Source organism: Miscanthus floridulus, chromosome 8, assembly GCF_019320115.1.
Source record: "Miscanthus floridulus cultivar M001 chromosome 8, ASM1932011v1, whole genome shotgun sequence".
Lineage (NCBI taxonomy): Eukaryota > Viridiplantae > Streptophyta > Magnoliopsida > Poales > Poaceae > Miscanthus > Miscanthus floridulus.
In genome coordinates this window covers 229,681,471-229,704,358 of record NC_089587.1, presented here as the reverse complement: position 1 = coordinate 229,704,358, position 22,888 = coordinate 229,681,471, and the positions used below count along the sequence as shown (strand labels likewise).

The 22,888-nt window shown below is 49.4% G+C and overlaps 3 protein-coding genes across 8 annotated transcripts; all 3 read right to left on the bottom strand.

The window, feature by feature from the left end:
- Nucleotides 1-3,406: 3,406 nt before the first annotated feature.
- On the bottom strand, nucleotides 3,407-13,904 carry LOC136478488 (gibberellin 2-beta-dioxygenase 8-like). 6 transcript variants are annotated; one of them, XM_066476959.1, is made up of 6 exons: nucleotides 13,722-13,904; nucleotides 13,522-13,604; nucleotides 12,564-12,724; nucleotides 8,747-9,969; nucleotides 7,444-8,639; nucleotides 3,407-6,576 (listed from the first exon to the last, which is right to left on the bottom strand). In XM_066476959.1, the coding sequence occupies exons 5-6, from the start codon at nucleotides 8,401-8,403 to the stop codon at nucleotides 6,388-6,390; spliced, it is 1,149 nt and encodes a 382-aa protein (XP_066333056.1). In that variant the 5' UTR covers nucleotides 8,404-8,639; nucleotides 8,747-9,969; nucleotides 12,564-12,724; nucleotides 13,522-13,604; nucleotides 13,722-13,904; the 3' UTR covers nucleotides 3,407-6,387. The 6 variants fall into 6 exon arrangements, with proteins under 6 accessions (XP_066333056.1, XP_066333057.1, XP_066333058.1 ...); XM_066476960.1 differs by having other exon boundaries at nucleotides 12,581-12,724; XM_066476961.1 differs by having other exon boundaries at nucleotides 12,564-12,683.
- A 1,529-nt stretch (nucleotides 13,905-15,433) lies between these two features.
- On the bottom strand, nucleotides 15,434-16,860 carry LOC136478487 (cytochrome c oxidase copper chaperone 1-like). Its single transcript, XM_066476958.1, has 2 exons — nucleotides 16,728-16,860; nucleotides 15,434-16,067 (listed from the first exon to the last, which is right to left on the bottom strand). Exon 2 carries the CDS (start codon nucleotides 16,032-16,034, stop codon nucleotides 15,786-15,788), a length of 249 nt encoding a protein of 82 aa, XP_066333055.1. The 5' UTR covers nucleotides 16,035-16,067; nucleotides 16,728-16,860; the 3' UTR covers nucleotides 15,434-15,785.
- A 516-nt stretch (nucleotides 16,861-17,376) lies between these two features.
- On the bottom strand, nucleotides 17,377-21,317 carry LOC136478486 (leucine aminopeptidase 2, chloroplastic-like). The gene is made up of 10 exons (XM_066476957.1): nucleotides 21,019-21,317; nucleotides 20,279-20,696; nucleotides 19,987-20,181; nucleotides 19,676-19,901; nucleotides 19,441-19,567; nucleotides 19,249-19,344; nucleotides 19,034-19,111; nucleotides 18,417-18,477; nucleotides 18,110-18,297; nucleotides 17,377-17,855 (listed from the first exon to the last, which is right to left on the bottom strand). The coding sequence occupies exons 1-10, from the start codon at nucleotides 21,277-21,279 to the stop codon at nucleotides 17,724-17,726; spliced, it is 1,782 nt and encodes a 593-aa protein (XP_066333054.1). The 5' UTR covers nucleotides 21,280-21,317; the 3' UTR covers nucleotides 17,377-17,723.
- Nucleotides 21,318-22,888: the final 1,571 nt, after the last annotated feature.

Sequence of the window (22,888 nt, the reverse complement as noted above, 5' to 3'; positions counted from 1 at the left end):
TCTACACTGACGAGCAGCAACTCTTGATCATTGAGCAGCCGACCAGCCAGGCCTGAGGATCCTGTGCCACTGACGATGTCATCCAGCCTGCGGAACCGCACCTCTTCACCTTCGTGGAAGGCATCCACGAACTCAGTGATGTCACTTGTAGGTGAGACGAACTCAATCAATGTTGGTGGAGTTCCCTGTTCCGCTGGAGTGCTTGGCACAACATCTTGAGTGCTTGGCACCCTGGTTGTAGTGCTCGGCGCTACTTCTGGACAGCTCATCACTACTCCTGCAGTGCTTGGCACCACTGTAGGAGTGCTCAGCCTCAGTCTTGGAGTGGTCGGCACCACTGCAAGACCTCTTGGCTCCGCCACGGGAGTGCTCGACACCCATCCTGGAGTGGTTGTCACCATTGCAGAACCTCCCAGTGCCACTCCTGGCGTGCTCGGCATGCCTCCAGGAGTGCTCGGCACTCTTTCTGGAGTGCTCGATATCGCTCCCAAAGTGCTCAGCACTGCCCTAGGAGTGCTCAGCTCTACCGCTGGAGTGCTCGGCTCCCCTTCCGGAGTGCTTGGCACCTCTTCCCAACCGTATCCACCACTGTGGATGACCAAGTGCTCGACGACGAAAGTGTTGGCGAAGCCGCCAGCTTCCCCCGTGCTCGGACTGCTCCAGTCCTAAGCTGCCTTCTCATCGAACACGACGTCATGCGAGACAAGCACCTTGTCTCCGCGTGGGTCATAGAGCCGGTACACCTTGGTACCCTTCGCGTAGCCCAGGAATACCATCGGTGTGCTCCTATCCTCTAGCTTGGTGAGGTTTGGCTTCGTCTTCCAGACATGGCCGATGCAGCCGAATGTCCAGAGGAAGGACACGCTCGGCTTGCGCCCATACCAAGCTTCGAACGGTGTCTTGCCCGTCAGGGCCTTGGTTAGAGCGCGGTTGAGGATAAACACTACTGTGGTCACCGCCTCACCCCAGAACCTTACTGGCATGTCTTTGGCCTTCATCATGGATCGGGTCATGCCGACCACTATCTGGTTCTATCTCTCCACCACGACATTCTGTTGTGGCGAGTACGACGTGGTGTGGTGTCGTACCACACCCTGATCCACGCAGTACGCAGCAAACTCCACCAAAGTGAATTCGCTGCCATAATCAGTCCTCAGCACGTGGAGCTTCTTGCCGCTCTCAGCCTCCGTGTGCATCTTGAACTTCTTGATCGTCGTCGCCGCTTCATCCTTGCTCATCAGGAGTTGTAGCCATATGTAGGGACTGCAACCATCCATGAGCAGGAGGAAGTACCGCCGACCACCATTTGTAGCTGGCGTGATCGGCCCGCAGAGGTCACCGTGGATGAGCTCGAGAGCGTCCTTCGCGTGATACTTGGCCACCTTTAGGAATGATAGCCTCCTCTGCTTCTCGGCCTGCCAGCTATCACATAGCTTGCCTCCATGCTTGATGTGGCGTAGCCCTCGGACCATCTTCTCCAGCCGACCAAGCGCGTCGAAGATGAGATATCCGAACTGGGCATGCCACATCCATGGTTCCTCAGTGTGCCTTGCCGCCAGACACACCGGCTGCTCTACCTTTAGGTCGAGCAGGTACAACCGGTTCAAGGACCTCTTCACCTTGGCAAGAAGTCGCTGCTCCTGGTCCCTGATCCTAAGGACTCCGTCCTTGATCAGTACCTCACTACCACGCTCATCTAGCTAACCAATGCTGATGATGCTGGAACGCAGCTGCGAAATGTAATATACATCCGTTAGCGTGCGGTGCTCCCCGTTCTGGCACCTGAAGATGATGGTTCCACGCCCTTGGATAGCCACCCTTGAGCCGTCACCAAACTTCATCGTACCGGTAACATCGTCGTCGAGCTCAAAGAAGGATGCCTTGGAGCTCGTCATGTGGTTGCTGGTACCAGAGACCAGATACCACCGCTGCTCATGGTCGACGCCCACATGTCCAAGGTAGACTTGGGCGCGTGGTTCATCGAGGTTGATAGTCTTTAGGGCCTTCCTAGGTCCTTCCACCGTCGTCGCCTCTTTCTTCTCCTCGGCCTCGACGTCGTGCAGTGCACAGAATGTCGCCATCAGGATAGTGGCCTCATCCTCATCATCAACTTGTGCTAAGATGAGCTTCAGCCTTCTTCTCCTACTTACGATTTGGGCACTCCCGTGCCCAATGGCCCATCTTCCCATAGCGCCTGCAGGCGTTAGGGTTGACCTACTTCTTCTTCTCCGAAGAAGCCTTGCCGCGGCCCTTGCTATCGCCACCGCGGCTAGAGGAGGCTGCCTTCCCGGAGTTCCTTCGAGCAGCCCACTCCTCTTCTGTCAGCAGTAGTTTGCCGTTGTCCTTCGTTGTTGTCGCCTGTTCCAAGCGCTCGTCCACCGCCCACAGACGGCCTGTCACATCCTCAATGGTGAGGGTGGACAAATCCAGCATCGTCGCTATGGAGAGAGCGGTCAGGATGTACTTTGTCGGCACGGAGTGGAAGTACTTGGAGACCACCTCCTCTTCGTCGATGGTGACGCCATGGCTTTTAAGCTTGCTGATGAGCGTCTGTAGGCGGAGGGAGAAGTTCTCCACCGTTTCACCATCCTTGAACTTGAGGTTGGCGTACTCCTGCTTCAGAAGCTGGGCCGTCGCCTTCTTTGTGCAGTCGGAACCGACGCGCATCGCCGTAATAGCCTCTCACGCCTCCTTAGCAGAGCTCTTTGCCCCCAACGACTCCCTGTACTCCGCCGGTACAGCAGCGAGGATAGCGTCCAACGCTGACATGTTATCTTTCTCATTGTCGGTGCCCTTGTCAACAGCATTCCAGAGCCGTCAGGCTCTGAGCTTAACCTTCATGGTCACCGACCACTCTCCGTAGTTGGTGCGAGTCAGCGTCGGCCAACTGGTGCCGCTGACCTCCTGCATCGTGCGAACAACGACCTCTGGTCGTGGCTGGGCAGCCACAACAGTGCTACTGCTGTCGCCCATCTCTGAACCGCCCGTCATCGCCAGCGGTTAGTCTGGCGACGCCGCTTGTACGGCTCTAATACCACTTGTTATCCTACAGGATCACCGGCTCAGGTGAGTGAACCACTCACCAGTCTTACCGAGCACCCACTAGCTAAGCCGACCACGAACAAGCGTTGTCCGTCCCCACACACTATGGCTAGAGGTTGAAGAAGAGAGAGAATAGAGCATACACACACAGTACAAGACACCAGCGTTGGCCGAAGCCATGTATGGGAGATGACAAATCTGAACTCTCTTTACTGAGTTGTCGTGGCAGTCTATTTATACAACTCTATTCATCTAGTCCTAGTACAGCGCACATGCTGCAACAGTAACTAGATAACATAGCGACTGACTTCTGCGCCTGTCCCTGCATGTGGCTACAGTGGCGGCAGGTGAGCCATTCGGCGCCTGCCTCTGCAGAGCTACAGTACCACAGCAGGAGGTCTTTTCGGCCCCTCCTTCCCTTATTGTGTGTTCACACAAGGAAACAGTAGATTATTCTAACAAGGACAAAGGGATGACTGCAAGTCCAACAGAAAAGGACAAAAGGATGACTGCAAGTATACCGACAATAAATCTATGAAGAACAATCAAAGTTTGATGAAAGATCTGCTGAGCAGGGGTAAGGACATTTGTAGGAGAGTTCACAAGCTCTCTTCCGAATTTCACACCCAACGAAAGATCATTAGCATACTCAAGTTTATGATCCACCTCCATACCAGAACCCGGTAGAATAAATATCAGCCTGTTTCAGGTGCACTTTTTTTTATTCATACTTGTATCTGGTGTCCTCATACAACCCAGCACGGTCCTGCGATTCAGAATGGCAGAAAATTCATCATCAATCCAATGTACTCCATAACCATCCTCCTACCTGTGCATGCACAAGATGCACCTCAAACTCATAGACATTATGGTAACAACAGGAAGATTGCTTAAACAGCAATGGCAAGTTCAGTACATGTCCAGCTGAGTACCATGGATACCAGCGGATCATGATCTTCAGACCAAGATGACTAATCGCAATTCGCAAACCTCGTCAAGGTTACCGGAACGTGTATCACCACTGCAGCTTTGTCAAGTCACATAGTGTTATGCTCACTGAAAACTTCTCGGATGCATCAATCAAAGTGAAAGAACACTGGACGAATATGTTCCTGTGGATCAGTAATGACAGTGAAAGACTTACCGGCGTAACTTTCTCCAGCTATGTAGAAATCTCGGTGCCAATAGTGCAGTCCAGCTGATCAAGAACTGCAGTGCATCTTGAGCTGCAGCCAATTCACATTTCACAATGGCATCAACTGACGTTTACTTGACAACTGCTAGTGATGTTGTAGTTTGAAGATCCAGTCATCAAAATCTGACAGCTACATAATGGCCCAGGATTACCAGTCCTCTCCCATTGCCCGATATCTTGAGATCCGAGGTGGTGTTCGTGTAGGATTGTAGGAGAAGCCGACGACTCCAGCAGGCGTGTCAAGGAAGAGAAGGTTTGCCTCTGCAACAATGGGTATTCCAGTTCTTCTGATCAGTGACCGACAGTACATCACTTGATGTTAAGAAAGTGTATGTTTCCCCCAATCAGTGACCTTACCTCTGTTATGAGTACTTGTTCAGAAACAGCCCTGTCACGTTCGGTTTGAATCGGAACCGACCGATCTCTTCTGATGCTCCATACGCCACCAACGAGATGTAACCGGACTAGGTAGTTTTTTTTTTTTTTTTTTTTTTTGAGAGAGAGAGAGTAACGGGTACCCTTTCATTAATTCAACCGATCGTTACATAAAGAAGCCCGGATGAGCTCCGGCACCTCATGAAACCAAACAGAGTCAGAATATTGACCAGCTGATCTAGCTAGAACATGAGCTACCACATTACAACATCTACTGACATGAATAAAAGAGAAGTCAATTGATGAAAGTCTCATCTCTTGCTTGATGTCCTGGATGACCGATGCCACTAGAGAGTGATCTCTGCCATTTGATTGGAGCTTCTGGATCACGGAGAGGCAGTCAGATGCTAGCAACACCTTATGGTATGGAAGACTTGAGACAAAATGGACTGCATATATAAGAGCAATTGCCTCTGCAAGTTCAGGTTCAGTGACCCAGTTGCGGCTCTGCCTGCAAGCAGCAAGGAAGCTACCGCGTCTCTAATCACTAAACCAATACCCATCTTCTTTGATTCTGCGAACAATGTTGTATCAACATTAACCTTCACCCATCCTTCCGGCGGTGGAGCCCATTGCTTATAAATTACAGGATCACACCTTTTGGAATCGACAGGTTCGTAGGGATGCATCAGAACCATTTCGACGTATGCTTGTATTTTCTGCACAATGCAGCAAGGATGCACTTCGTGCTCACCATTTCGGACACCATTTCTGGCCTCCCAAATATGCCAAATAGTGATCGTTAAGATTGTGGCTTCTTCCTCTGTGGATTTTGCTAAGTAATCAAATAACCATTGCTTGGCGGAAGGACAATTATGCAGGCGCCTTGATAAGCCACATCCATTCTTCAGTTCTCTCCAAATTTCAGCAACATATTGGCAGGTTAGAAAAGTGTGTTCCAGAGTTTCTTCTCTTCCACAGTAATAGCAAATGTCAGGTGCTTCTGGGACATGTCTCTTTTTCAGTTGTTGGCCAGTCGGCAGACAATTGTATGCAAGCCTCCAAAGAACAATTTTCATTTTTGGAGGTGCTTTTATCCCCCAAAGCTGCTTCCACTCTCTTGTTATGCTTTTCTGGTCTGAAGTTGAACCTTTACCCTTGGCACTGGCCGTTAAGAAAAGGCTGCAGTTCTAGCCATAACATATGTTGACTTCACAGTGTATAGCCCTGATCTTGTATGCAGCCAGGACACAAAGTCCTGAGTTTGATTTGAACTTGGAGGGATTTTGAGGATAATTTCTGCATCTTCATTGTTAAAGCAAGCCCTTACAAGCTCCTCGTTCCAACTTCCTGAATCAGCATCAATTAGAAAACTCACCTTAAGGTCATCTGGCAGCTGTATCATTGGGCGTAATTGGTGATGAGATGACCCGGAGCCCCATCGGTCCCGGGTCAAGTTGATATGTTCCCCATTGTCCACTCGCCAGACTATACCACGATCTAAGAGCTGCTTGCCGCATCAGACTGCGCCAAGTGTACGAGCAGTTGCGTGTTGGCCTAGATTCCATGAAGTCCGGTAGTTGCGACGCTAACTAGCACGGGGATACTCGAATTCGAGACTCCGGCGATTACCCAGCTCGCCGCCGACGCCCAACGGCTCGGTTCAATATCGTGTTCGAGTTTGCGTCCTTCTTCGCTGGGAAGAGATACATAGGAGCTGCCTGGGCCCGTTACATGGGCTGTAAGGAAAGAAAACGAATTATTACTTGGGCCGCTCACACCCAGTTCGGCCCGTAGACGCGAGAGCTGGGCCTTCTGGTTCGCCTTCCCGCCTGAAATGCTTCTGGATCCCCCTTTTCAGCGTCTTCAGTAGGTTCAGGGTCTCCATCAGCTTCTTCAGGTTCAGGTTCAGTAGCAATTTCAGTACCTGGCGCCCTGGTGTTGGTGACACGAGCATCCAGGACCTGGCAAACCATCAGAATTGCATCACTGCTGTTCGGTGCTCAACATTATGGTGTTCATTGTTCTTCAACCACGAGAAATACAATCCAGATGCAGTAAAGAGAAACCAAATGACAAGCAGAACAGGTGTGATATTGATATGATATTGCGTTTCGTTCTCGCAGACAAAAATTCAAGATACTGTTGGCACGTATAATCGGGAATAATTTGGTCATCTGTTCAGCAAGTGTCGCTGCAGTATGGCATGACTGGCGGAGACCCAAAGTTGAGCTCCCTAATGATGTTGAGCAGATAGTTATAACGATTGCACAAGTACTGCAAGCTGATATTCAGCCTGTTCGGGAGGCCGTATCGTATCGTGGATTATTTACTGCTGGCTGGTTTGGTGTGAAAGAAAAACACTATTCCCGGCTAGAAATTTACGATCGTTTACGAGGAAGCGAACAGGCTTAGTGTCGCTCTACAAGTTCCAAATCCCCCAAGATAAGATAGTACTCTGTGGCACTAAGAAAAAGTCAAACCTAACGGAAGGTAGTTCCAAGTTCCAACTATGAATGAACAAGTAATATCATGCACCCTGTTCATGAACATCATTGGGAGGAATAAGGGGCTGATTGGTTGGCTATCAAAATTTGCCATGTCCAAGATTTGGCAAGAAAAAGTTCCCAAAGCTTGGACAAAAATATTTGCTATGGATTTGGCATGCCAATTGTGAGGTATTGGCAAATTTTAGTACCAAACCAAATGGCTGCAAAAATCTTGGCTTGCCTAAGTTTTGGCAACAAACCAATCAGGGATCCCAGGTTTCTCCTACCTTCGTCTCGATGGAATCAGAAATAGTGGCGAAGAAGGAAGCGCTCGAGGCCGACCTTGGATCCAGTGGCCTTAATATCAGCTTGCACCTGCTCCCGGAACCCGGCGTAGGTGAAGGGCCTGTACCTGCCGCCAGCGCAGCTGATGACGGCGTCGTCCCGCGGGAACGCGAAGTAGCAGAGCGAGAGCCTCTCCGCCGCCTGGCTCGCCGCCACCCGGTGGCGCACGCTGCAGTACGCGTCGCCGCTGATGGCCTGCGCCATGTCTCCCAGATTGACCAGCAGCGTGCCCGTCTCGCCGCCTCCCGGCGCGACGTCGCGCCAGGCGCCGTCGTGGTGCACCTGCAGGCCGCCGACGGCGTCCTGGTTGATGACCGAGAGCACGGAGCTGTCCGTGTGGGCCTCCATCCCGAGGCGCCCGGGCTCGGGGCATCGCGGGTAGCGGTACACCCGCAGGAACCCGTTGCGCTCGGCGAGGTAGGTCGCCGCCTGGCCCGCGTCGAGGCCCAGCGGCGCGGCGAGCGCGTCGAAGAGCGTCCGCGCCACCCGCGCCATGTGCGCGCCGTACTCCGCCGCGAGGTCGAGTAGGTCGCCGAGCGGCGTCGCGGGTGCGGACTGCTGGTCCCCCAGTGCGACGTGGAAGCCCTCGACCCAGTTGACGTCCCGGACGCGGAGCGAGAGCGCCGGCGTACCCCAGAAGTAGCCCGGCTGCGCGCGCTTGTCGCTGAACGGCGCCTCGGCCAGCGTGGCCCGCGCCGTGGCGAAGAGGCGCGCGGAGAGCGCCGCGGGGACGCCGTGGTTGGCGAGGCGGAACACGCCGAGCCCACGGCACGCCGCCGCTAGCGCCTCCCCCGGCGCCTCCAGGTCCACCGTCGGGAGCTCCAGTTCGGCCCCGCGCGGGACCTCCTGCTCCTGCTCGTTGATGTGGCCTCCGTCCTCCTCCTCTAGGAGAGGGAACGGTGGGCACGACGGGTCCGCCGTCGCCGCCGTCGCTTGTGACTCCGATCCCGGCGCCATCTCCTCGGTCGGTCGACGGCGCGTCGCTCTGCTTCGCTTCCTCCTGTGCGTGCTCGGTGCTCCTAGGATGAGGCTGAAGTGCAATGCCCACCTCTGCTTGGATCCACGGGCAGAGGAAGAGAGGAAGCAACCAGCTATCAGATTACTCGTTGGAGCAGGGGCAGGTAGATCTGACTCGTCTGCTGACGCAGTCTCTGCTGTTCTCGTCGCCTGCTCACGTCACGGGCGAGGATCGGCTGACAGTGACAGACAGGATCAGGTTCAGAGTTCAGTCTTGGGAGTATTCAGAAATTCTTTGCATGGCCATTCAGAAGCTGCTGCGAGTGCGCATAATCATTCTCACCTAATGCCTGTCCCTCCGATGCGGAGGGTTTCAGTTTGGCATGCATCACATCCCGTCCGGCACTTGTTTCTTCACAAGCAATTTCTGTGATCACATCACACTGTGCCCTGTGATAGCTCATGATCTCATGATATAAGTATGTGCTGGGTGTGACATAGAAGGCCTATGCATTCAACAGTCGCAAGCAATTTTTGTGGATCACATCACACCGTGCTCTGTGATAGCTCATGATATATACAGTATGTGCTGGGTGTGACATACTAGAAGGCCTATGCATTCAACAGTCTGAACGGATTGCAAATTTGCAATGATGCAACAAAGTGATCTGCTCACGGTACAATAGACTATTCCTCCGTCCCAAAATAAGCGTCGTTTTCGCTTTACGAGAAGTCAAATGATTTTAATTTTGACCAAATATATATAATAAAATATCAATATTTATAGTACATCATTAGATAGATCTTCAAATCTATTTTCATATAAACTTATTCTAAGATACAAATGTTGCTAATATTTTCTACAAATGTAGTCAAGCTTACAAAAGTTTAACCGGCACGAATACCATAACAAAACTTGTTTTGAGACGGAGGGAGTACGTTTGGCTTCAGCTAGCATCAAATCTTAGCTGAGTAGTGATTGGTTGGTGTTGGAAAAAAGATGTAGAGAATAAAGATTTACGTTATGCCATGGAAACCCATGAGCATTGCAATGATCAGCGAATAAAATTCAATAATCTCACTCTCAAATGCCTTTCATTGCAAACAATGATCAGCGAATAAATTTCAATAATCTCACTCTCAAATGTGTTTCAGTGCCAATACAAATTTCAAACTGTGATTCATTTTCCCTGCCGTACGATTCTAGGCATTAAGGCATTATAAGTAAATTCATATCCCCTCAATATGACACCATTCTTTTAGGGAACACTCACCATTCATTTTATTCTCTGGGAAATAAAACATGGCAGCTAATCCGTCCCGGGAACCGAGCTCCCGCTGCATCTCACCTGCTCGTGCAAGCAGATTCCCCATGCTCGACGATGCATTCATCTCTCAGCCTCTTTGTATCAGGGCACGCACAGCATATGTTCTTTTTCGGCTTGATTCGGCTGCAGATGACCCTCCGTTCACAGCTGGGATTTCAGGTGAGGACGGCACGGCCACAGGCAGTGGGACTTCAGCACTACCCATTTTCAGCAGCAGTGTTTCGGGTACTATTACTATCTGCAAAATGAGGGCAAAATTAAGGACATTATTCCGCGCAATGCCGGGGCAAATATTTCCATAATCTCATCTCTCGAGTGTACAGCAACAATTGGATCAAGTGATCAACTGCTTCGAGAAAAATTTCAGCAGTACTAACCAGTTCTCGAGAATTAGATACTCTTATATCCCCTCAGACGCGTTCCCATGGTCATTGGAGAATGCAGGTAATTAGAGGGGATTAAAAAAAAGGCAGGTTTTTTTAGCAGTTCTCACTCCCACTCTATGCACTCTCAGGTATCAGCAAACCCAGGTAGTCTGAAGTCTGAATTGAAGTTGGCAGATCACAGCCAGAAAACAAAAAGCTAAGACAAGGCTAAACAGCATAGCGTTCATCTCATGATTTGTGAAATTTCGTGATTAGAAGATAACTCAATCGTGAATTTGCACTCCGTCCCACAATGAAAGAACAAGCTAGAGTGGTCTACTGGTGCCTGCAAAATTTGCTCCTTTGCTCAACCTAACATAGCATGCATACTACTGCCTCACTTGATTCACCAAACCCGCAGCAGACTTTAATCTTCTAGCGGAACTAGGTTTATCAATCAAGGTCATATACAACTTGACTGTCAACTTGTATATGTCATGTGCTCACTAACGTTGCCTTCTGAGTGCAAATGGATAAAAGTCAACAGTCCTTTCTCTGGTCTGGAGACTGCACCTTCCTAATGTCTATTTGCCTGGGAAAAGGTTTGCTCGTCCAAGGATCCTGATGGTCTCGGCATTAGGGGTTTGGGGATCTTAGAATGCCTGCCTGCAGGAAGTTGATTCATAGAGTCCACTGTGTGGAAAGCTCGGCATGGGCAATCTGGATTCGGTGACATGCTTGCCTGGCGACCCTGGAGATCCTGCGATCCTTGCTCCTGCTTTATCAAGCCATCACTATGGTGCGCGTCGATGACGGGCAGGACACATCCTTCTAGCTCAAGTTTGGATCAGAACGATGCTCCACTCTATATAGTCATTGTACTCAGCATGGCAACACCGTCAGTCAGGTAGTGGCCTCGGGGATTTGACTCCTCCCGCGTCTATCGCCTCAGGCCTAAATGGAACTGTATGAAGTGCTGAGATCATCACAGATGTCTCACTGACCAATGAAGCTGACTACAGATTGAGCCTCTTCAGCACCATGCCCAGGAAACTCTACACTGGTCCCAGGGGGGTTGCCCTACCCGAGCTGCCACTTTTTTATGGAGAAACGCAACGCCACCAAGAGTGATTTTTCTCTGGCTCCCGATGCAAGCAAGAATTCAGTGCAAAGTTGTTTTATACAAGAAGGTTGTGGACAGCGCATCTGCGGATGTGCAGAGGAAACTGCATCACACGTCATTAGGGGTGCGGCTTTGTCTCTTCCTTTTGGTCAAGCCTAAGGTTCGATATGGACTCAAAAATCGCGGCCCATGAATTACACAATGTCAGCCTGCCCCAACATGTGCCACGGGGACATATCAACACCTTTGTCGCGCTGTGCTACTAGTAGTTATAGAAAAAGAAGAAATGGAGTTGCATTAAGAACGAGGCTACTTCTCTTAGGCAACTTCTTGCTCTTGCAAAAAATGAAGCTATGATGTGGAGATGCAGGTTGCCAAAGAAAGACCAAAGGGTAGTGGATAGCTGCCTAGCTGCAGCAATGTAAAACAAAATGTGAGCGGGCGATTGTAACATTTTTTAACAACCACACGTGCCGTTTTCCGGCCACCATGAAATGAATCAGGCTTTGTTCGGTCCGGTGGAGAATGGAGGGGATTGAAAGGGATTAAATCTTCTACAAATCAAAATCCCTTGATCCCCTTCGATCCTCTCAAAACCCCCTTTGATACCCTCCAACCGTCTCGGGTAAAAGATTATGTAACACACTAGCTCATTAGTAGGCTGCAGTGTTCGACAAGGCGACGTTACACGGCCGCCTAGGTGCGCCTAGGCTCTGGGTGAAGGGGTCCCGTGAGGCCTAGGGGGGTAGGCGGACCCCCTAGGCGGGCGCGGCACCTCCACTGCGATAGGTGGCACTTCCATACAACAACAACAACAACAACAAAGCCTTTAAGTCCCAAACAAGTTGGGGTAGGCTTCCATGGCGATAGCAAAAGCTTAGGGCAAGGCCTAACTCAAGAGAATAGCAAAAGCTTAGGGCAATAGCTTGATGTGTTAGTCTTGCAAGGCAGTGACCTATGCGCAAAACAGGGCTAGTTTACTGGGGCTCAATGTGGGATAATAATAAGGAACATATAAATTGCCATTTCACATATCGATGTTTTAACAAAAAAACATATGATTTGAACTGCATGTATTTGACTATGATAGGGCTAACTAGAGGAAGCCAAACATGCCATAGCTTATAAGGAATAAACACAAACAAAACAATGATGCAAACAGCATCTAATAAAAGGATGAACCAAAAAAAAAAAGACAAGACTTTCCTTAAAACTTTGCTCTAGTTTAATTAATTACCATGTTGTACAACTTATGCCAGCTTATATATGTAAAAGAGTACGTAAGTTAGCTTATGTAAATATATGAATGCACATAGTAAAATAGCAATGAGGAGACAGACTAACCTAGAGGATTCACCCACCATATTTGTTAAATTAAATATTATGTCATCTATTGAAGATCCGTGTCCTTTTGGCTTGTTGAGTGTCCCAGAGCATTATTTTCATCAATACTGTGCAGTTTTGCTTCAAGAAGAGCAAGTGACAAGTTCAGTTTCACTATATTCCTGGAAAAGGCCAATTCACATATCTTTATCAGGATAGGCATGCGAACCATTAATTTTGTCAGGATAGGCATGCGAAACCATTACGATTTAGGATATGTACTGTGGCTAACATATTTTAGTAATAATCAAGTAAGAAGAACTTAGACAGAACATTGCATATTTTCTGCGTCGCAGGAAAGTCTAGTCATGAGAGACAAAGCTGATGCTACTTACAATTCCAAATTTAGAGCTACCAAAAAAACACATCAGAAACTTCGAATCCTAAACAGTCGCCACAGTGCAAATAAACTCCTCACCCACAAAGAACCTTATTTTGTATTCTTTATTACAAAGTCCAGGAGGCAAAGAAAAAAGTGTATTTAACTAAATATTATAGCAGATGGCACCATCAAATCCACGTGAAATTACCAAATGTGAACAAGAACTTATCATTCACTAACCCTGTTACTCTGATCAAGTGATGTAAGCTCTTCAACAAAGATATTGAGTATTAAAACTACCTCCTTAGAGAAAAAAAAACTAACAATTTCAACATGAGTTCTCTAATATCAAGCAGGAATTGAGATCACCACAGACATTCGCCAAACAGATAACAGAACCATGATCCAAAATTCCTTCCTAACAAAAATCAGTAATTCCACTAATGAACCGAAGAAACAAACTACATTCAACTAGGGACAACTGACGTCAATTCCTCAACATCTTAAGTTCTCAAGAAAGAAAATAAAATCCATAGAACACCCACAAGGACGAGTAGCTGTTGACCAACAACTCACAGACAAATCAAACTTCTTTACCTGTGGAGTAGCGCGAGCTTGTCGTCGCATAGCGCGGCGAACGAATTGAGGAACTCCACCGTGTTTGCTATGAGCATGTTCACCTGCGGCGCAGACATGACACACAGAGCAGTCAGACACCGCCAAAAGGACAAGCGGCTTCGCTTAGGGCTAGCAACCGTCACATGTGGAGCGAGGCTGGAGGGGCTGGAGAGACGGACCAGGTAGATGGTCCTCTGGTCGGACACCGCGATGGCCCTCACGCCCTCCACATCGTCTTCGTCACCGGTACCTTCCGCCATCGCCGGCAAGCGGTCGGGAGGGCTCGCCGCCGCCGATCTAAGCTGATGTGGCATGGCTTCTTGCGGCGGGGGGGGGTGTCACAAAGGAATTTGGTTGTGTTTATTCGCCGGGGGGGGGGGGGGGGGGTGTCACAAAGGAATTTGGTTGTGTTTATTCGCCGATCTGTTATTAACTTTTACACTGTATTTTCGTCAACAAACAAAAAATTGATACAAATAAATATATATATTTGCTCGGTGGCACGCCCAGCATACAACCAAGCCAACAGGGAGTGTGAAATGTCATTTCTGCCCAAACCCTCTTCCTACTCCAGCGTATGAACCGCACTCGGCCAATTATATTTGCGAGACCCACACGCGTCCACAGCACCCACACGGACATGTTCGTTTGAAGAAATTCCGGTAGAATGTAGATAGTTTGGAAGAACGCTGAAGTAATTTATGGGAAAAAAATATAGTTTCGAATAAAAAAAAAGAAACGGTCGGATTAACTCGTGTGCGGTCAAGCACCACGCGTCCGACGCGGGCACTGATGATGAGCCCACACCTGACCTAGCACCTACGGACAAACGGTCGGGCCAGCGGGCTAGGCTGCGAAGAATGTGGTGAGGAAGAACCATCCGACATCGAGGAAAGAGAACCCTCTTCAGCACCATGGCCTGCAATGGCGAGGGGAGATTGGGGAGCTAGATCCAAAAGAGGGCGGAGCTGGAGAGGTCAGCGTCCTCAGGCGGTGGGCGCCGGGACCACGGCGGCCGGCGGCGTTGGTGGCAGTGAACACCGGGACTAGGGTGGTCACCGGTGGAGGTGGAGGGCGCGCTCACCCGTTCCGCTCCCTCAAGTTCTAAGGTGTTGTTTGTTTGGTACAGCTCAAGTTCATGAATGAACGTCTTTTTTCTACTTTGGTTTGTTGAGCAGCTTTAGTACTAGATTGAAAGCTCTTTTGATGGATTGTTTGGCAAAATAACTCCAGCTAGTTTTCACGTGAAAGCTTCACGACTTGGGACTAGCTAGTTTTCTATAGCTTAACGGCGTGCATTTCCATGTGAGAGCCATTCCAACAGCTTCACGCGTGAGCTGAGTGACAAAAAAAACGCGTTTGGCTGGTGAACCCGTCGACGATCCATCCCAAACAACTCCTAAGACCTCATGATATATGCCCCTGTTCGCTTAGACTTATTTGGCTGATAAATTATGACTGAAAGTACTGTTGGCTGATTTGATGTGAGAGAAAAATATTGTTCGTTGACTGAAAAAGTACAGCTTATAAGTCAAACAAGCTTAAACGAACAGGGCGATATACCTCACGACACATACAATATATGTTGGGTGTGACATAGAAGGCATATTCTATACATACTCCTAGGGGGTGTTTGGAACTGTTCCATTTTACGTTTTTCAGCTCCACTCCATGTTGGTTTTTAGCCAAACAGATTCGGCTCCATACAACTCTTCTCTAAAAAAACGAAGTTACGAGAGCACCTAAAATGGTGCTCCACAAACTCCACCAACGTAGAGTTTGTGAAGCAGAGATCGTGAAGCAGTCCAAACGAAAGTGATCTGCTCACGCTACAATAGAGTATGTTCAGCGTGAGCTAGCATCAAATCTTAGCTGAGGAGTGATTGATTGGTGTTGGAAAAAGGATGGTTATGTTATGCCATGGAAACCCATGAGCATTGCAATGATTAGCGAATAAAATTTCAATATAATCTCACTCTCAAATGCGTTTCATCGCCAACACAATTTTCACATTATGATTCTTTTTTCCCTTCCGTACGACTCCAGGCATTAAGACATTATAAGCAAATTCATAATCCCCTCAACATGACACACCATTCTTTTAGGGAACACTCACCATTCATTTTATTCTCTGGGAATAAAACATGGCAGCTAATCTACATGTCCCGGGCACCGATCGAGCTCCCGGCTGCATCTCACCTGCTCTATGAATCTACGAAAGCGAAACGCAACAAGGCTCTGATTCAGACATTAAACCCCTCAGCACGGAGGCATCGCTTGTGAGCTTCGATCCACTTGGTGCAAGCAGATTCACCATGCTCGACGACGCACTCATCTCTCAGCCTCTTTGTATCAGGGCACGCGCAGCATATCTTCTTTTTCGGCTTCGATTCGGTAGCAGGAGCTGCGGTGGCGGCAGATGAGCCTCCGTTCACAGCTGGTATTTCAGGTGACGGCACGGCCACAGGCAGTGGGACTTCAGCGCTGCCCATTTTCAGCAGCAGTGTTTCGGGTACTGTTACTATCTGCAAAATGAGGGCAAAATTAAGGATTCTGAGCATCGCCAGGGCAAATATTTCCATAATCTCATCTGGAGTATGAGTACACAGCAACAATTGGATCAACTGCTTCCAGTAAAATTTCAGCAGTAATAACCAGTTCTCGTGAACTAGATACTCTTATTTTCTCAGACGCTTGTTCAGATAAACAGCCCCCCCATGGTCATTGAAGAATGAAGGGAATTACGGAGATTAAGAGAATTTTTTTTTTAAAAAAAAAGGCGGTTTTTTAGCAGTTCTCACTCCCACACTCTGAAGTATCACCAAACCTAGGTAGTCTGAAATCTGAACGGAAATTGGCATATCACAACCAGAAAACGAAAAACCTAAGACGAGGCTAAACAGCACAGGTTTTTTAGCAGTTCTCACTCAACCTATGCAAAATGCTCCTTTGCTCAACCTATGCCTTACTCCATTCACCAAACAAGCAACAATTGAGCAACGGACTTTAATCTTCTAGCGGAACTAGGTTAGGTTTATCAACCAAGGTCATGAACCTTGCATCAATCGATTCAAAATCACGCACACAAGCAAACACCTATTATATAATAATAAATTCCAAAATCATACAGGCAACGGGACTGTCATGTGGGGCATGGCGAGAAAGGGGGAGGACGCTTGCCTTGCCTGGAGGAAGAACCCGCCGACGTTCGTTGCCGCGCGCCGGTGAACCTTGGGGCAGGGGGCGGCCGGCTGCGAATGGCCTGTCTCGTGCAGTCGTGCCGCGGCTTCTCTTTCTGCTTGCGGCGCGGCGGCCGTGCGCGTCGTCCTCTTCTCTTCCCCCTTCCTTCTTGCCGCACAAGAAAGCAAAAGGCAAAGAGGCCGGCAAAACGGCCTCCGCGGCCCACGGACGTTGCTGGGCTGTGGCCGCGAGAGGCGAAACCGTTGGTAGGCGGCGTGGACCCGGTTAACATGGAACCCTCCTGCCAGTGGCCACGTCACCTGTGACGTTTTTCCTCGCAGGAACGTCCCTCTTCCCCGGTGGCCTTTTTCGCGCCACGCCGCCACTCGTCAGTCCGTCACACTCACTGACTCAACACACACTTGTGTGGTGGCCCGAGAAGACAAGTCGAATACGCATGAGCTACGTGCATCACCTGGCACACCCCAGGTTGAGAGAGACGCTGCACGAATACGATGCCCAGAGGTCCAACTCATGCCCTGTGGAGGAAGCAAAATCTTTTGATTTTCCCAAGGCAAAGCAACGTCTCCGGAGGAATCACAGGAAGTTCAGTGCCGACGCAGCTTTCTTTGGCGTACGCCAAGGGCACAAACAGAAGGAACAAACGTTATTTCACTCGACAGAGACACGTTACACCACAGCACCGGCAGCCGGCAGCGCGGCTTGACCGCGACCAGCACGCCGCTTTCTTTGAGGGACAGGACCCAACACAACTCGTGACGACACAAGAGAGGCGTTCCAAAGTCCAAACCCTTTAATTATTCTATCATCACAACGGTATCACACGCCCACTTGGCATGCCAAGAGGCCGTCTGCAGTTTGCAGCTTGCAACTCTGGAAAGGAAGCACAAAAGGGGGGAAAAACCATGGTAAACCCACTCCACCTTTCTTCACCGGTGGCAGCTTGGAAAAGCATGTGATATGTGGGGAAGGGGTTTTGTTCATGACGAGGAGTTCTTGAGGACCCACTCCACCAGGGTGGAAACGCCGAACCCGGTGGCAGCCCGCTTCTTGTCGTTCCACACTGGCCCGGCCATGTCGATGTGCATCCACTGGACCTTCTCGTCAACGAACTGCAAACAAGGGAGAGAGAGGCGGCAAGCCGTAAGTACCCTGCTCTGGAAGTCTTCGCCAAAGCATTCTTATCTCACTAACAAAAACAAAATTCTTATCTCACTGACAAAAACAAAAACGGTTCGTTCGGTCAAAGCAGACACAAAGGAATGAGCATCTGTTATAGAGCTACTATGCACAAAGTTCACGCCACTCCAATGATCCTATCGCTCTATGATCAACTTTCATTTAGGTGTCAAAAACAGAAATGTACCTGTTTCAGGAACAGTGCAGCGGTAATAGAACCTCCCTGCCTACCACCAGTGTTGACCATATCAGCCACACCGGACTTCATAGATTCCCAGTAGCTCTCTTCCAGTGGCAGTCTCCAAAACTTCTCGCCTGATACCTCAGAAGCAGCGGTAACCTCCTTGGCTAGCTCATCGCTTGGCGTGAAAACCCCTATTGAGAATGTCTCTTTTAGTATGCAGAAATAAAATAATCTAATGCTCCATGTTCAGAGCACGAAAAGGGCTTGAGGGAGAAGGTGGATGTGTGAGCTAAACATTTGTTGAGCTTACCGGCGATGCTAGGCCCAAGTGCGATAACACAAGCGCCAGTCAGTGTAGCCAAGTCAATAATCTGCAATTGATAATTACAGATGAGTCAAGTAGTCAACTAACTCAACACTAGCAGCATGTGGCCTACTTGCATAGCCTTCCAATTCCAAAAGATAACAAAGCATCTTAAGAGCTTAGTTAAAGCAAATCTAAATCGAACTCTGCATAACCAATCCACTGCAACTCTAAATCGAACGTAGCCAAACATTTTACGACTGTACACTGACAAAGTGACAAGCGCAACTGCCTCGTTAAATAATGAATTAATTGCAGTGCATACTCCCTCCAATTAAAAATGTAGGCTGTTTTAGGATTCTCGTTGTTCAAATTCTACAGCTTGGCTCATCAACAATGGTTGATGTTACTAGATTCATCGTACAAATTACTTTCATAATTTATAAATGTCTACTTTTACAAAATTTTAAGCCAAACTGTTATATTGGAGATCATGTCAATGTCCTAAACGACTAGGAAATCAGAGGGGGTATTGAATTAATCATTTCCCCAAATGAGTACGACTACATTAGAAATACACACTGACAACATGTACAGAGAACTTTAAAATGAAACTTTATTACCTTTTCAACACCTTGGTTGCAAGCATAGACCAAAGCATCAGCAAGTGTTAGCCTTCCCTCCGCGTCAGTGTTATTTATCTGATAAAAGCCATTCACAAAGGTAAAGTTTAGTAAAAAACCAGCAGGCATGGAACAGAAGAACTATGGTCTATGACTGCTAAGACTACATTTCCAACAAGCAGGATAATAATAATATTGTGTTGGAGAAAATATACCTCAATTGTCTTCCCGTTGGAAGCAGTTACAATGTCACCGGGCCTCATGCCTGTGCCACTAATCATATTTTCACAGGCAGCGACTATAAAGTGAACCTGTGAGAAGGGAAAAATCGTAGAAATTTAACAAATACACTAATATGGATAAAAACCTCTACTTGTCATATTAGGAGGCTGTCAAAAATGAAGTACCTCTACTCCAGGAGGCTTGATTTGTCCCAAAGCTTTAGCTGCACCAAACACGGCTGCAGAGCCTCCCATGTCAAATTTCATCAGTTCGATGCTGCAGCCTGGCCCGGTCTTAATGTTGTAGCCACCACTGGATTCATAGGAAAATCAAAGATAAGAAAAATAACAAACTGTTCCACCTTCATGTCTACTACTAGGCTTTCATAAACCCACTAAATATTTTTTAAGTACTACAAACCTGTCAAAAGTTAAGCCCTTCCCAACAATAGCCAGCGTTCTCTTAACATTCCCATCAGTCGGTTTGTAACACAAATGGATGAAGTGAGGAGGGTTAGCAGAAGCTGCGGCAACTCCCAAGTAGGAACCCATCTTTAACTCCTTGCATTTCTCTACATCTAGTATTGTGGCAGTGAACACATCACTGTAAGTAGAAGCGATCTTTGACGCCTCCTCCGCAAGCACAGCTGAAAGGACAAAGGTTGACTGCAATAAGTATGCTGACAATAAATCTATGATGAACAATCAAAGTTTGATGAAAGATCTACTGACCAGGGGTAAGGACATTTGCAGGAGAGTTCACAAGCTCTCTTCCGAATATCACACCAGACGAAAGATCATTGGCATACTTAAGTTTCTGATCCACCTCGGCACCAGAACCCAGACCAATAATATCAACCTGCTTCAGGTGCACCTTTTTTGATTCAGACTTATATCTGCTGTCCTCATACAACCCTAGCACGGTTCCTGCGATTCAGGCCGGCAGAAAATTCAGCATCAATCCACTGCACCATAACCATCACATCAGAAAAGGAAAGGAATCGTGTGCAGGAGAATCAAGTACCGGAAGCAATTGCAGCTGCAGCAGTCAGCTTGAACTCTTCCTGGATCTCACTGGGGGAGGCAAGAACAATAGCAGCGGTGCTAGCTTGAGCGGCCTTGGCAACCGACGCGACGGACTCGCCGAGGCCTCGGCTAGCGGCGGCGGTGGACGGGGCGTTCTGGCCAAGACCGATCAGGCCCACCCTCTTGAAACCCTGCCCCGCGAGCCGGAGAACCACCGACTGCCCCGTCTTCCCGGTGAAATCTTCCTCCGCCGCAGCCTCCGACAGGAGGCCGCCGAGCTGGCCGTCCAGCTTCTTCAAGACGGCATTCTCGAACTTGGAGTCGGCGTCCTTGGACAGATCCTTCTCCGTGACCGCGACGACGAGAATATCGCCCTTACACTCGGAGAATTCGACGTCTTTAGCGGAAAAGGTGACCTGGAAGAACGAGAGGAGAGCACAGGTTGAAGCTCACTCACTGCAGGAGGAAACAAGCGACTGACTTCCCAGTTCCCACGGATCAATCGGTAAATCTTAAACGAAGATGGACAGTTTTGGAGAAGGGAAAACGCTAGTTCTGATCTCGATCTAGCACTTATTTTTAGCGCGCGAACGAGTCACGATAAGTCAACCTACGACAGTAGCAGAAGCTTTTCTTGGAGATGGATTGTGGGCACTGATAAAGCAGGCGAATCCACGACGATTCGAAGCACTAGTAGACGGGAACCAGTGGCAGGAACACGCGCGAGGTTACACACACCTGAGGCGGCTCGACGGCGTTGGGCTTCGTGAGGCCGAGAGCGGGTTCAGCGGCCGCGGCCGCAGCGGCGGCGGTGTGCCCCATCCGGGCGCGGTGACCGAGCGGGTGGCGGGCGAGGGGCGGGAGGAGGCGACCAGACGACGACGCTAGTGCCGCGGGCGGCGCGCGGGTCACGCTGAGGCGGCGCAGCAGGCGCGGCGAGAGGCGGAGGAGCCTGGAGACGAGCACGGCGGCGGAGGTGGTGGATGCGGCGGTGGCCATGGAGGCAGCGCGGAGGCGAGGTATATATCGGCCGCGGTTGCGTCCCCAGCCGTCCGATCGGGACGGCCCCTTGTATGCGTCAGCCACTGCGGATACGGTACGGCTGCCCTCCGCTCTCCACGTCTGTGACTCCTACCTCGTGTCTCTGCCTGGTGGGACCGAAGGCAGATCGGCCCACATGTCAATGACGGGTTTCTTTGCATACGAGCTTGTCGTTGGAGAGGCCGGGAGAGCCCGTTCGTATTGGGCGTCGGGGTGGGGCGGGGGAGGACAGCTCGTCGCCTCGTCGGAGCATAGCGTGCACCGAGGAGTCCTGCTCAGAAAAAAAAAAAAAAAAAAAAAAGTGGACCAGGCTTTACATTTTTCAGAGTTCCTGGATCAGATCAGGATCAGGTTTTTATTGGGTTTGTTTTACGGAGAAGCGCGAGGCTGCAACGATGGAAACGACGGAGACACCAACTACCGCTCCAGCTCCACCGTTGGATCGCCAATGGTGGCAACGGCAGCGGCCGGAGCATGGCGTCACGGGGCGGCGCTATAGGGCTACAGCCTACAGTGCCTTAGTTCCAGTCAGATCAGCTCCTATCATCATTCTCCGAATCCAAACGTCCATCGTAACATTGCGGCAGCAATGCTGTCACAGATTTCTATCAGATTTGGGACAAGAAGAAAGGACAGGGTTAAAAAAACACTAGCCAGGCATCAAGGGACAAGGGTTTAGATCAAGTGATCGTTTCACATCGCTCTGTACAAAAGCATCGGTACATGGAGATTTGAGAATGTATACGCTTTACATGTATGGACACAAGATTACAGATTTGTTCTAACAGGGGGAATCCCCCAAGATAACCCAAGAGAGACTGCAGCTCCGTTTGTGGAACCTTTGTTTTTGATGAAATTTGTGGAACCTTTGTTACAACAACAATAGATCTAAAACTGTTATTGTTATGACCGGCACCCATTATACAAGGTGTAGGCCCATGTTATGGCAAGTGGAGCCGGCCCAGGGGCCATGTGGTACTGTAGCACGCGCTATTGTAGCGCGTGAAGATTAGATTGGTTTGGTTTGTTAGGAAAGAGATATGTTAGATTGATTCGGTTAGGATATTTCCTTAGGGGTCAAGTCAGTCATCTCTATAAAAAGAGAACCCTGTATTAGTTATAATCAAGCAGAAACAAGAATTGTTTCCGGCTTCCTGAAGAGAGCTGGGATTTCCTAACCCTAGCCGCCTCCTGCTGTGTCTCGCGTGAACAGTGTCGTCGCTACTGTAGCACCGAGGTAATTCTAGGGCTGTAGGAGCAGCAGCCGCGCTCTCGCCGCCACGGCCCCTCGCCGGCGTCGAAAGTACAGACCACGTCCTTCTCTCTTCCACCCCTATAACCTACGCAGTAACACCGGTAGGGCATCTAGTCCTATCAGCCTGGTATCAGAGATGTCAGGTCCTCCATCCACATCCACGCAGCCGCCGTCCACCTCCGCCTCCCTGTCCCTACCATCAGCGCCAGCGCCGTCGGCCACATCGGGGTTGTCGTCCGCATCCTCGGGAGCGCCCCTGACGTTGGAATCTTTGGGCGCCGATGTGGCTGCGATTGCCCACGGCATGGTGGC

What these genes read in the sequence shown, in the direction of transcription:
- LOC136478487 (XM_066476958.1), bottom strand. Translation starts at nt 16,034, where the DNA reads ATGGGCAGCGCTGAAGTCCCACTGCCTGTGGCCGTGCCGTCACCTGAA.
- LOC136478486 (XM_066476957.1), bottom strand. Translation starts at nt 21,279, where the DNA reads ATGGCCACCGCCGCATCCACCACCTCCGCCGCCGTGCTCGTCTCCAGG. An exon ending in GCAACCAAGGTGTTGAAAAG is followed by an intron (nt 18,478 to 19,033) that starts GTAATAAAGTTT and finishes TATCAATTGCAG; the next exon opens with ATTATTGACTTGGCTACACT. An exon ending in ACTTGGGCCTAGCATCGCCG is followed by an intron (nt 18,298 to 18,416) that starts GTAAGCTCAACA and finishes CATTCTCAATAG; the next exon opens with GGGTTTTCACGCCAAGCGAT.
- LOC136478488 (XM_066476959.1), bottom strand. Translation starts at nt 8,403, where the DNA reads ATGGCGCCGGGATCGGAGTCACAAGCGACGGCGGCGACGGCGGACCCG. An exon ending in TTAAGGCCACTGGATCCAAG is followed by an intron (nt 6,577 to 7,443) that starts GTCGGCCTCGAG and finishes ATGGTTTGCCAG; the next exon opens with GTCCTGGATGCTCGTGTCAC.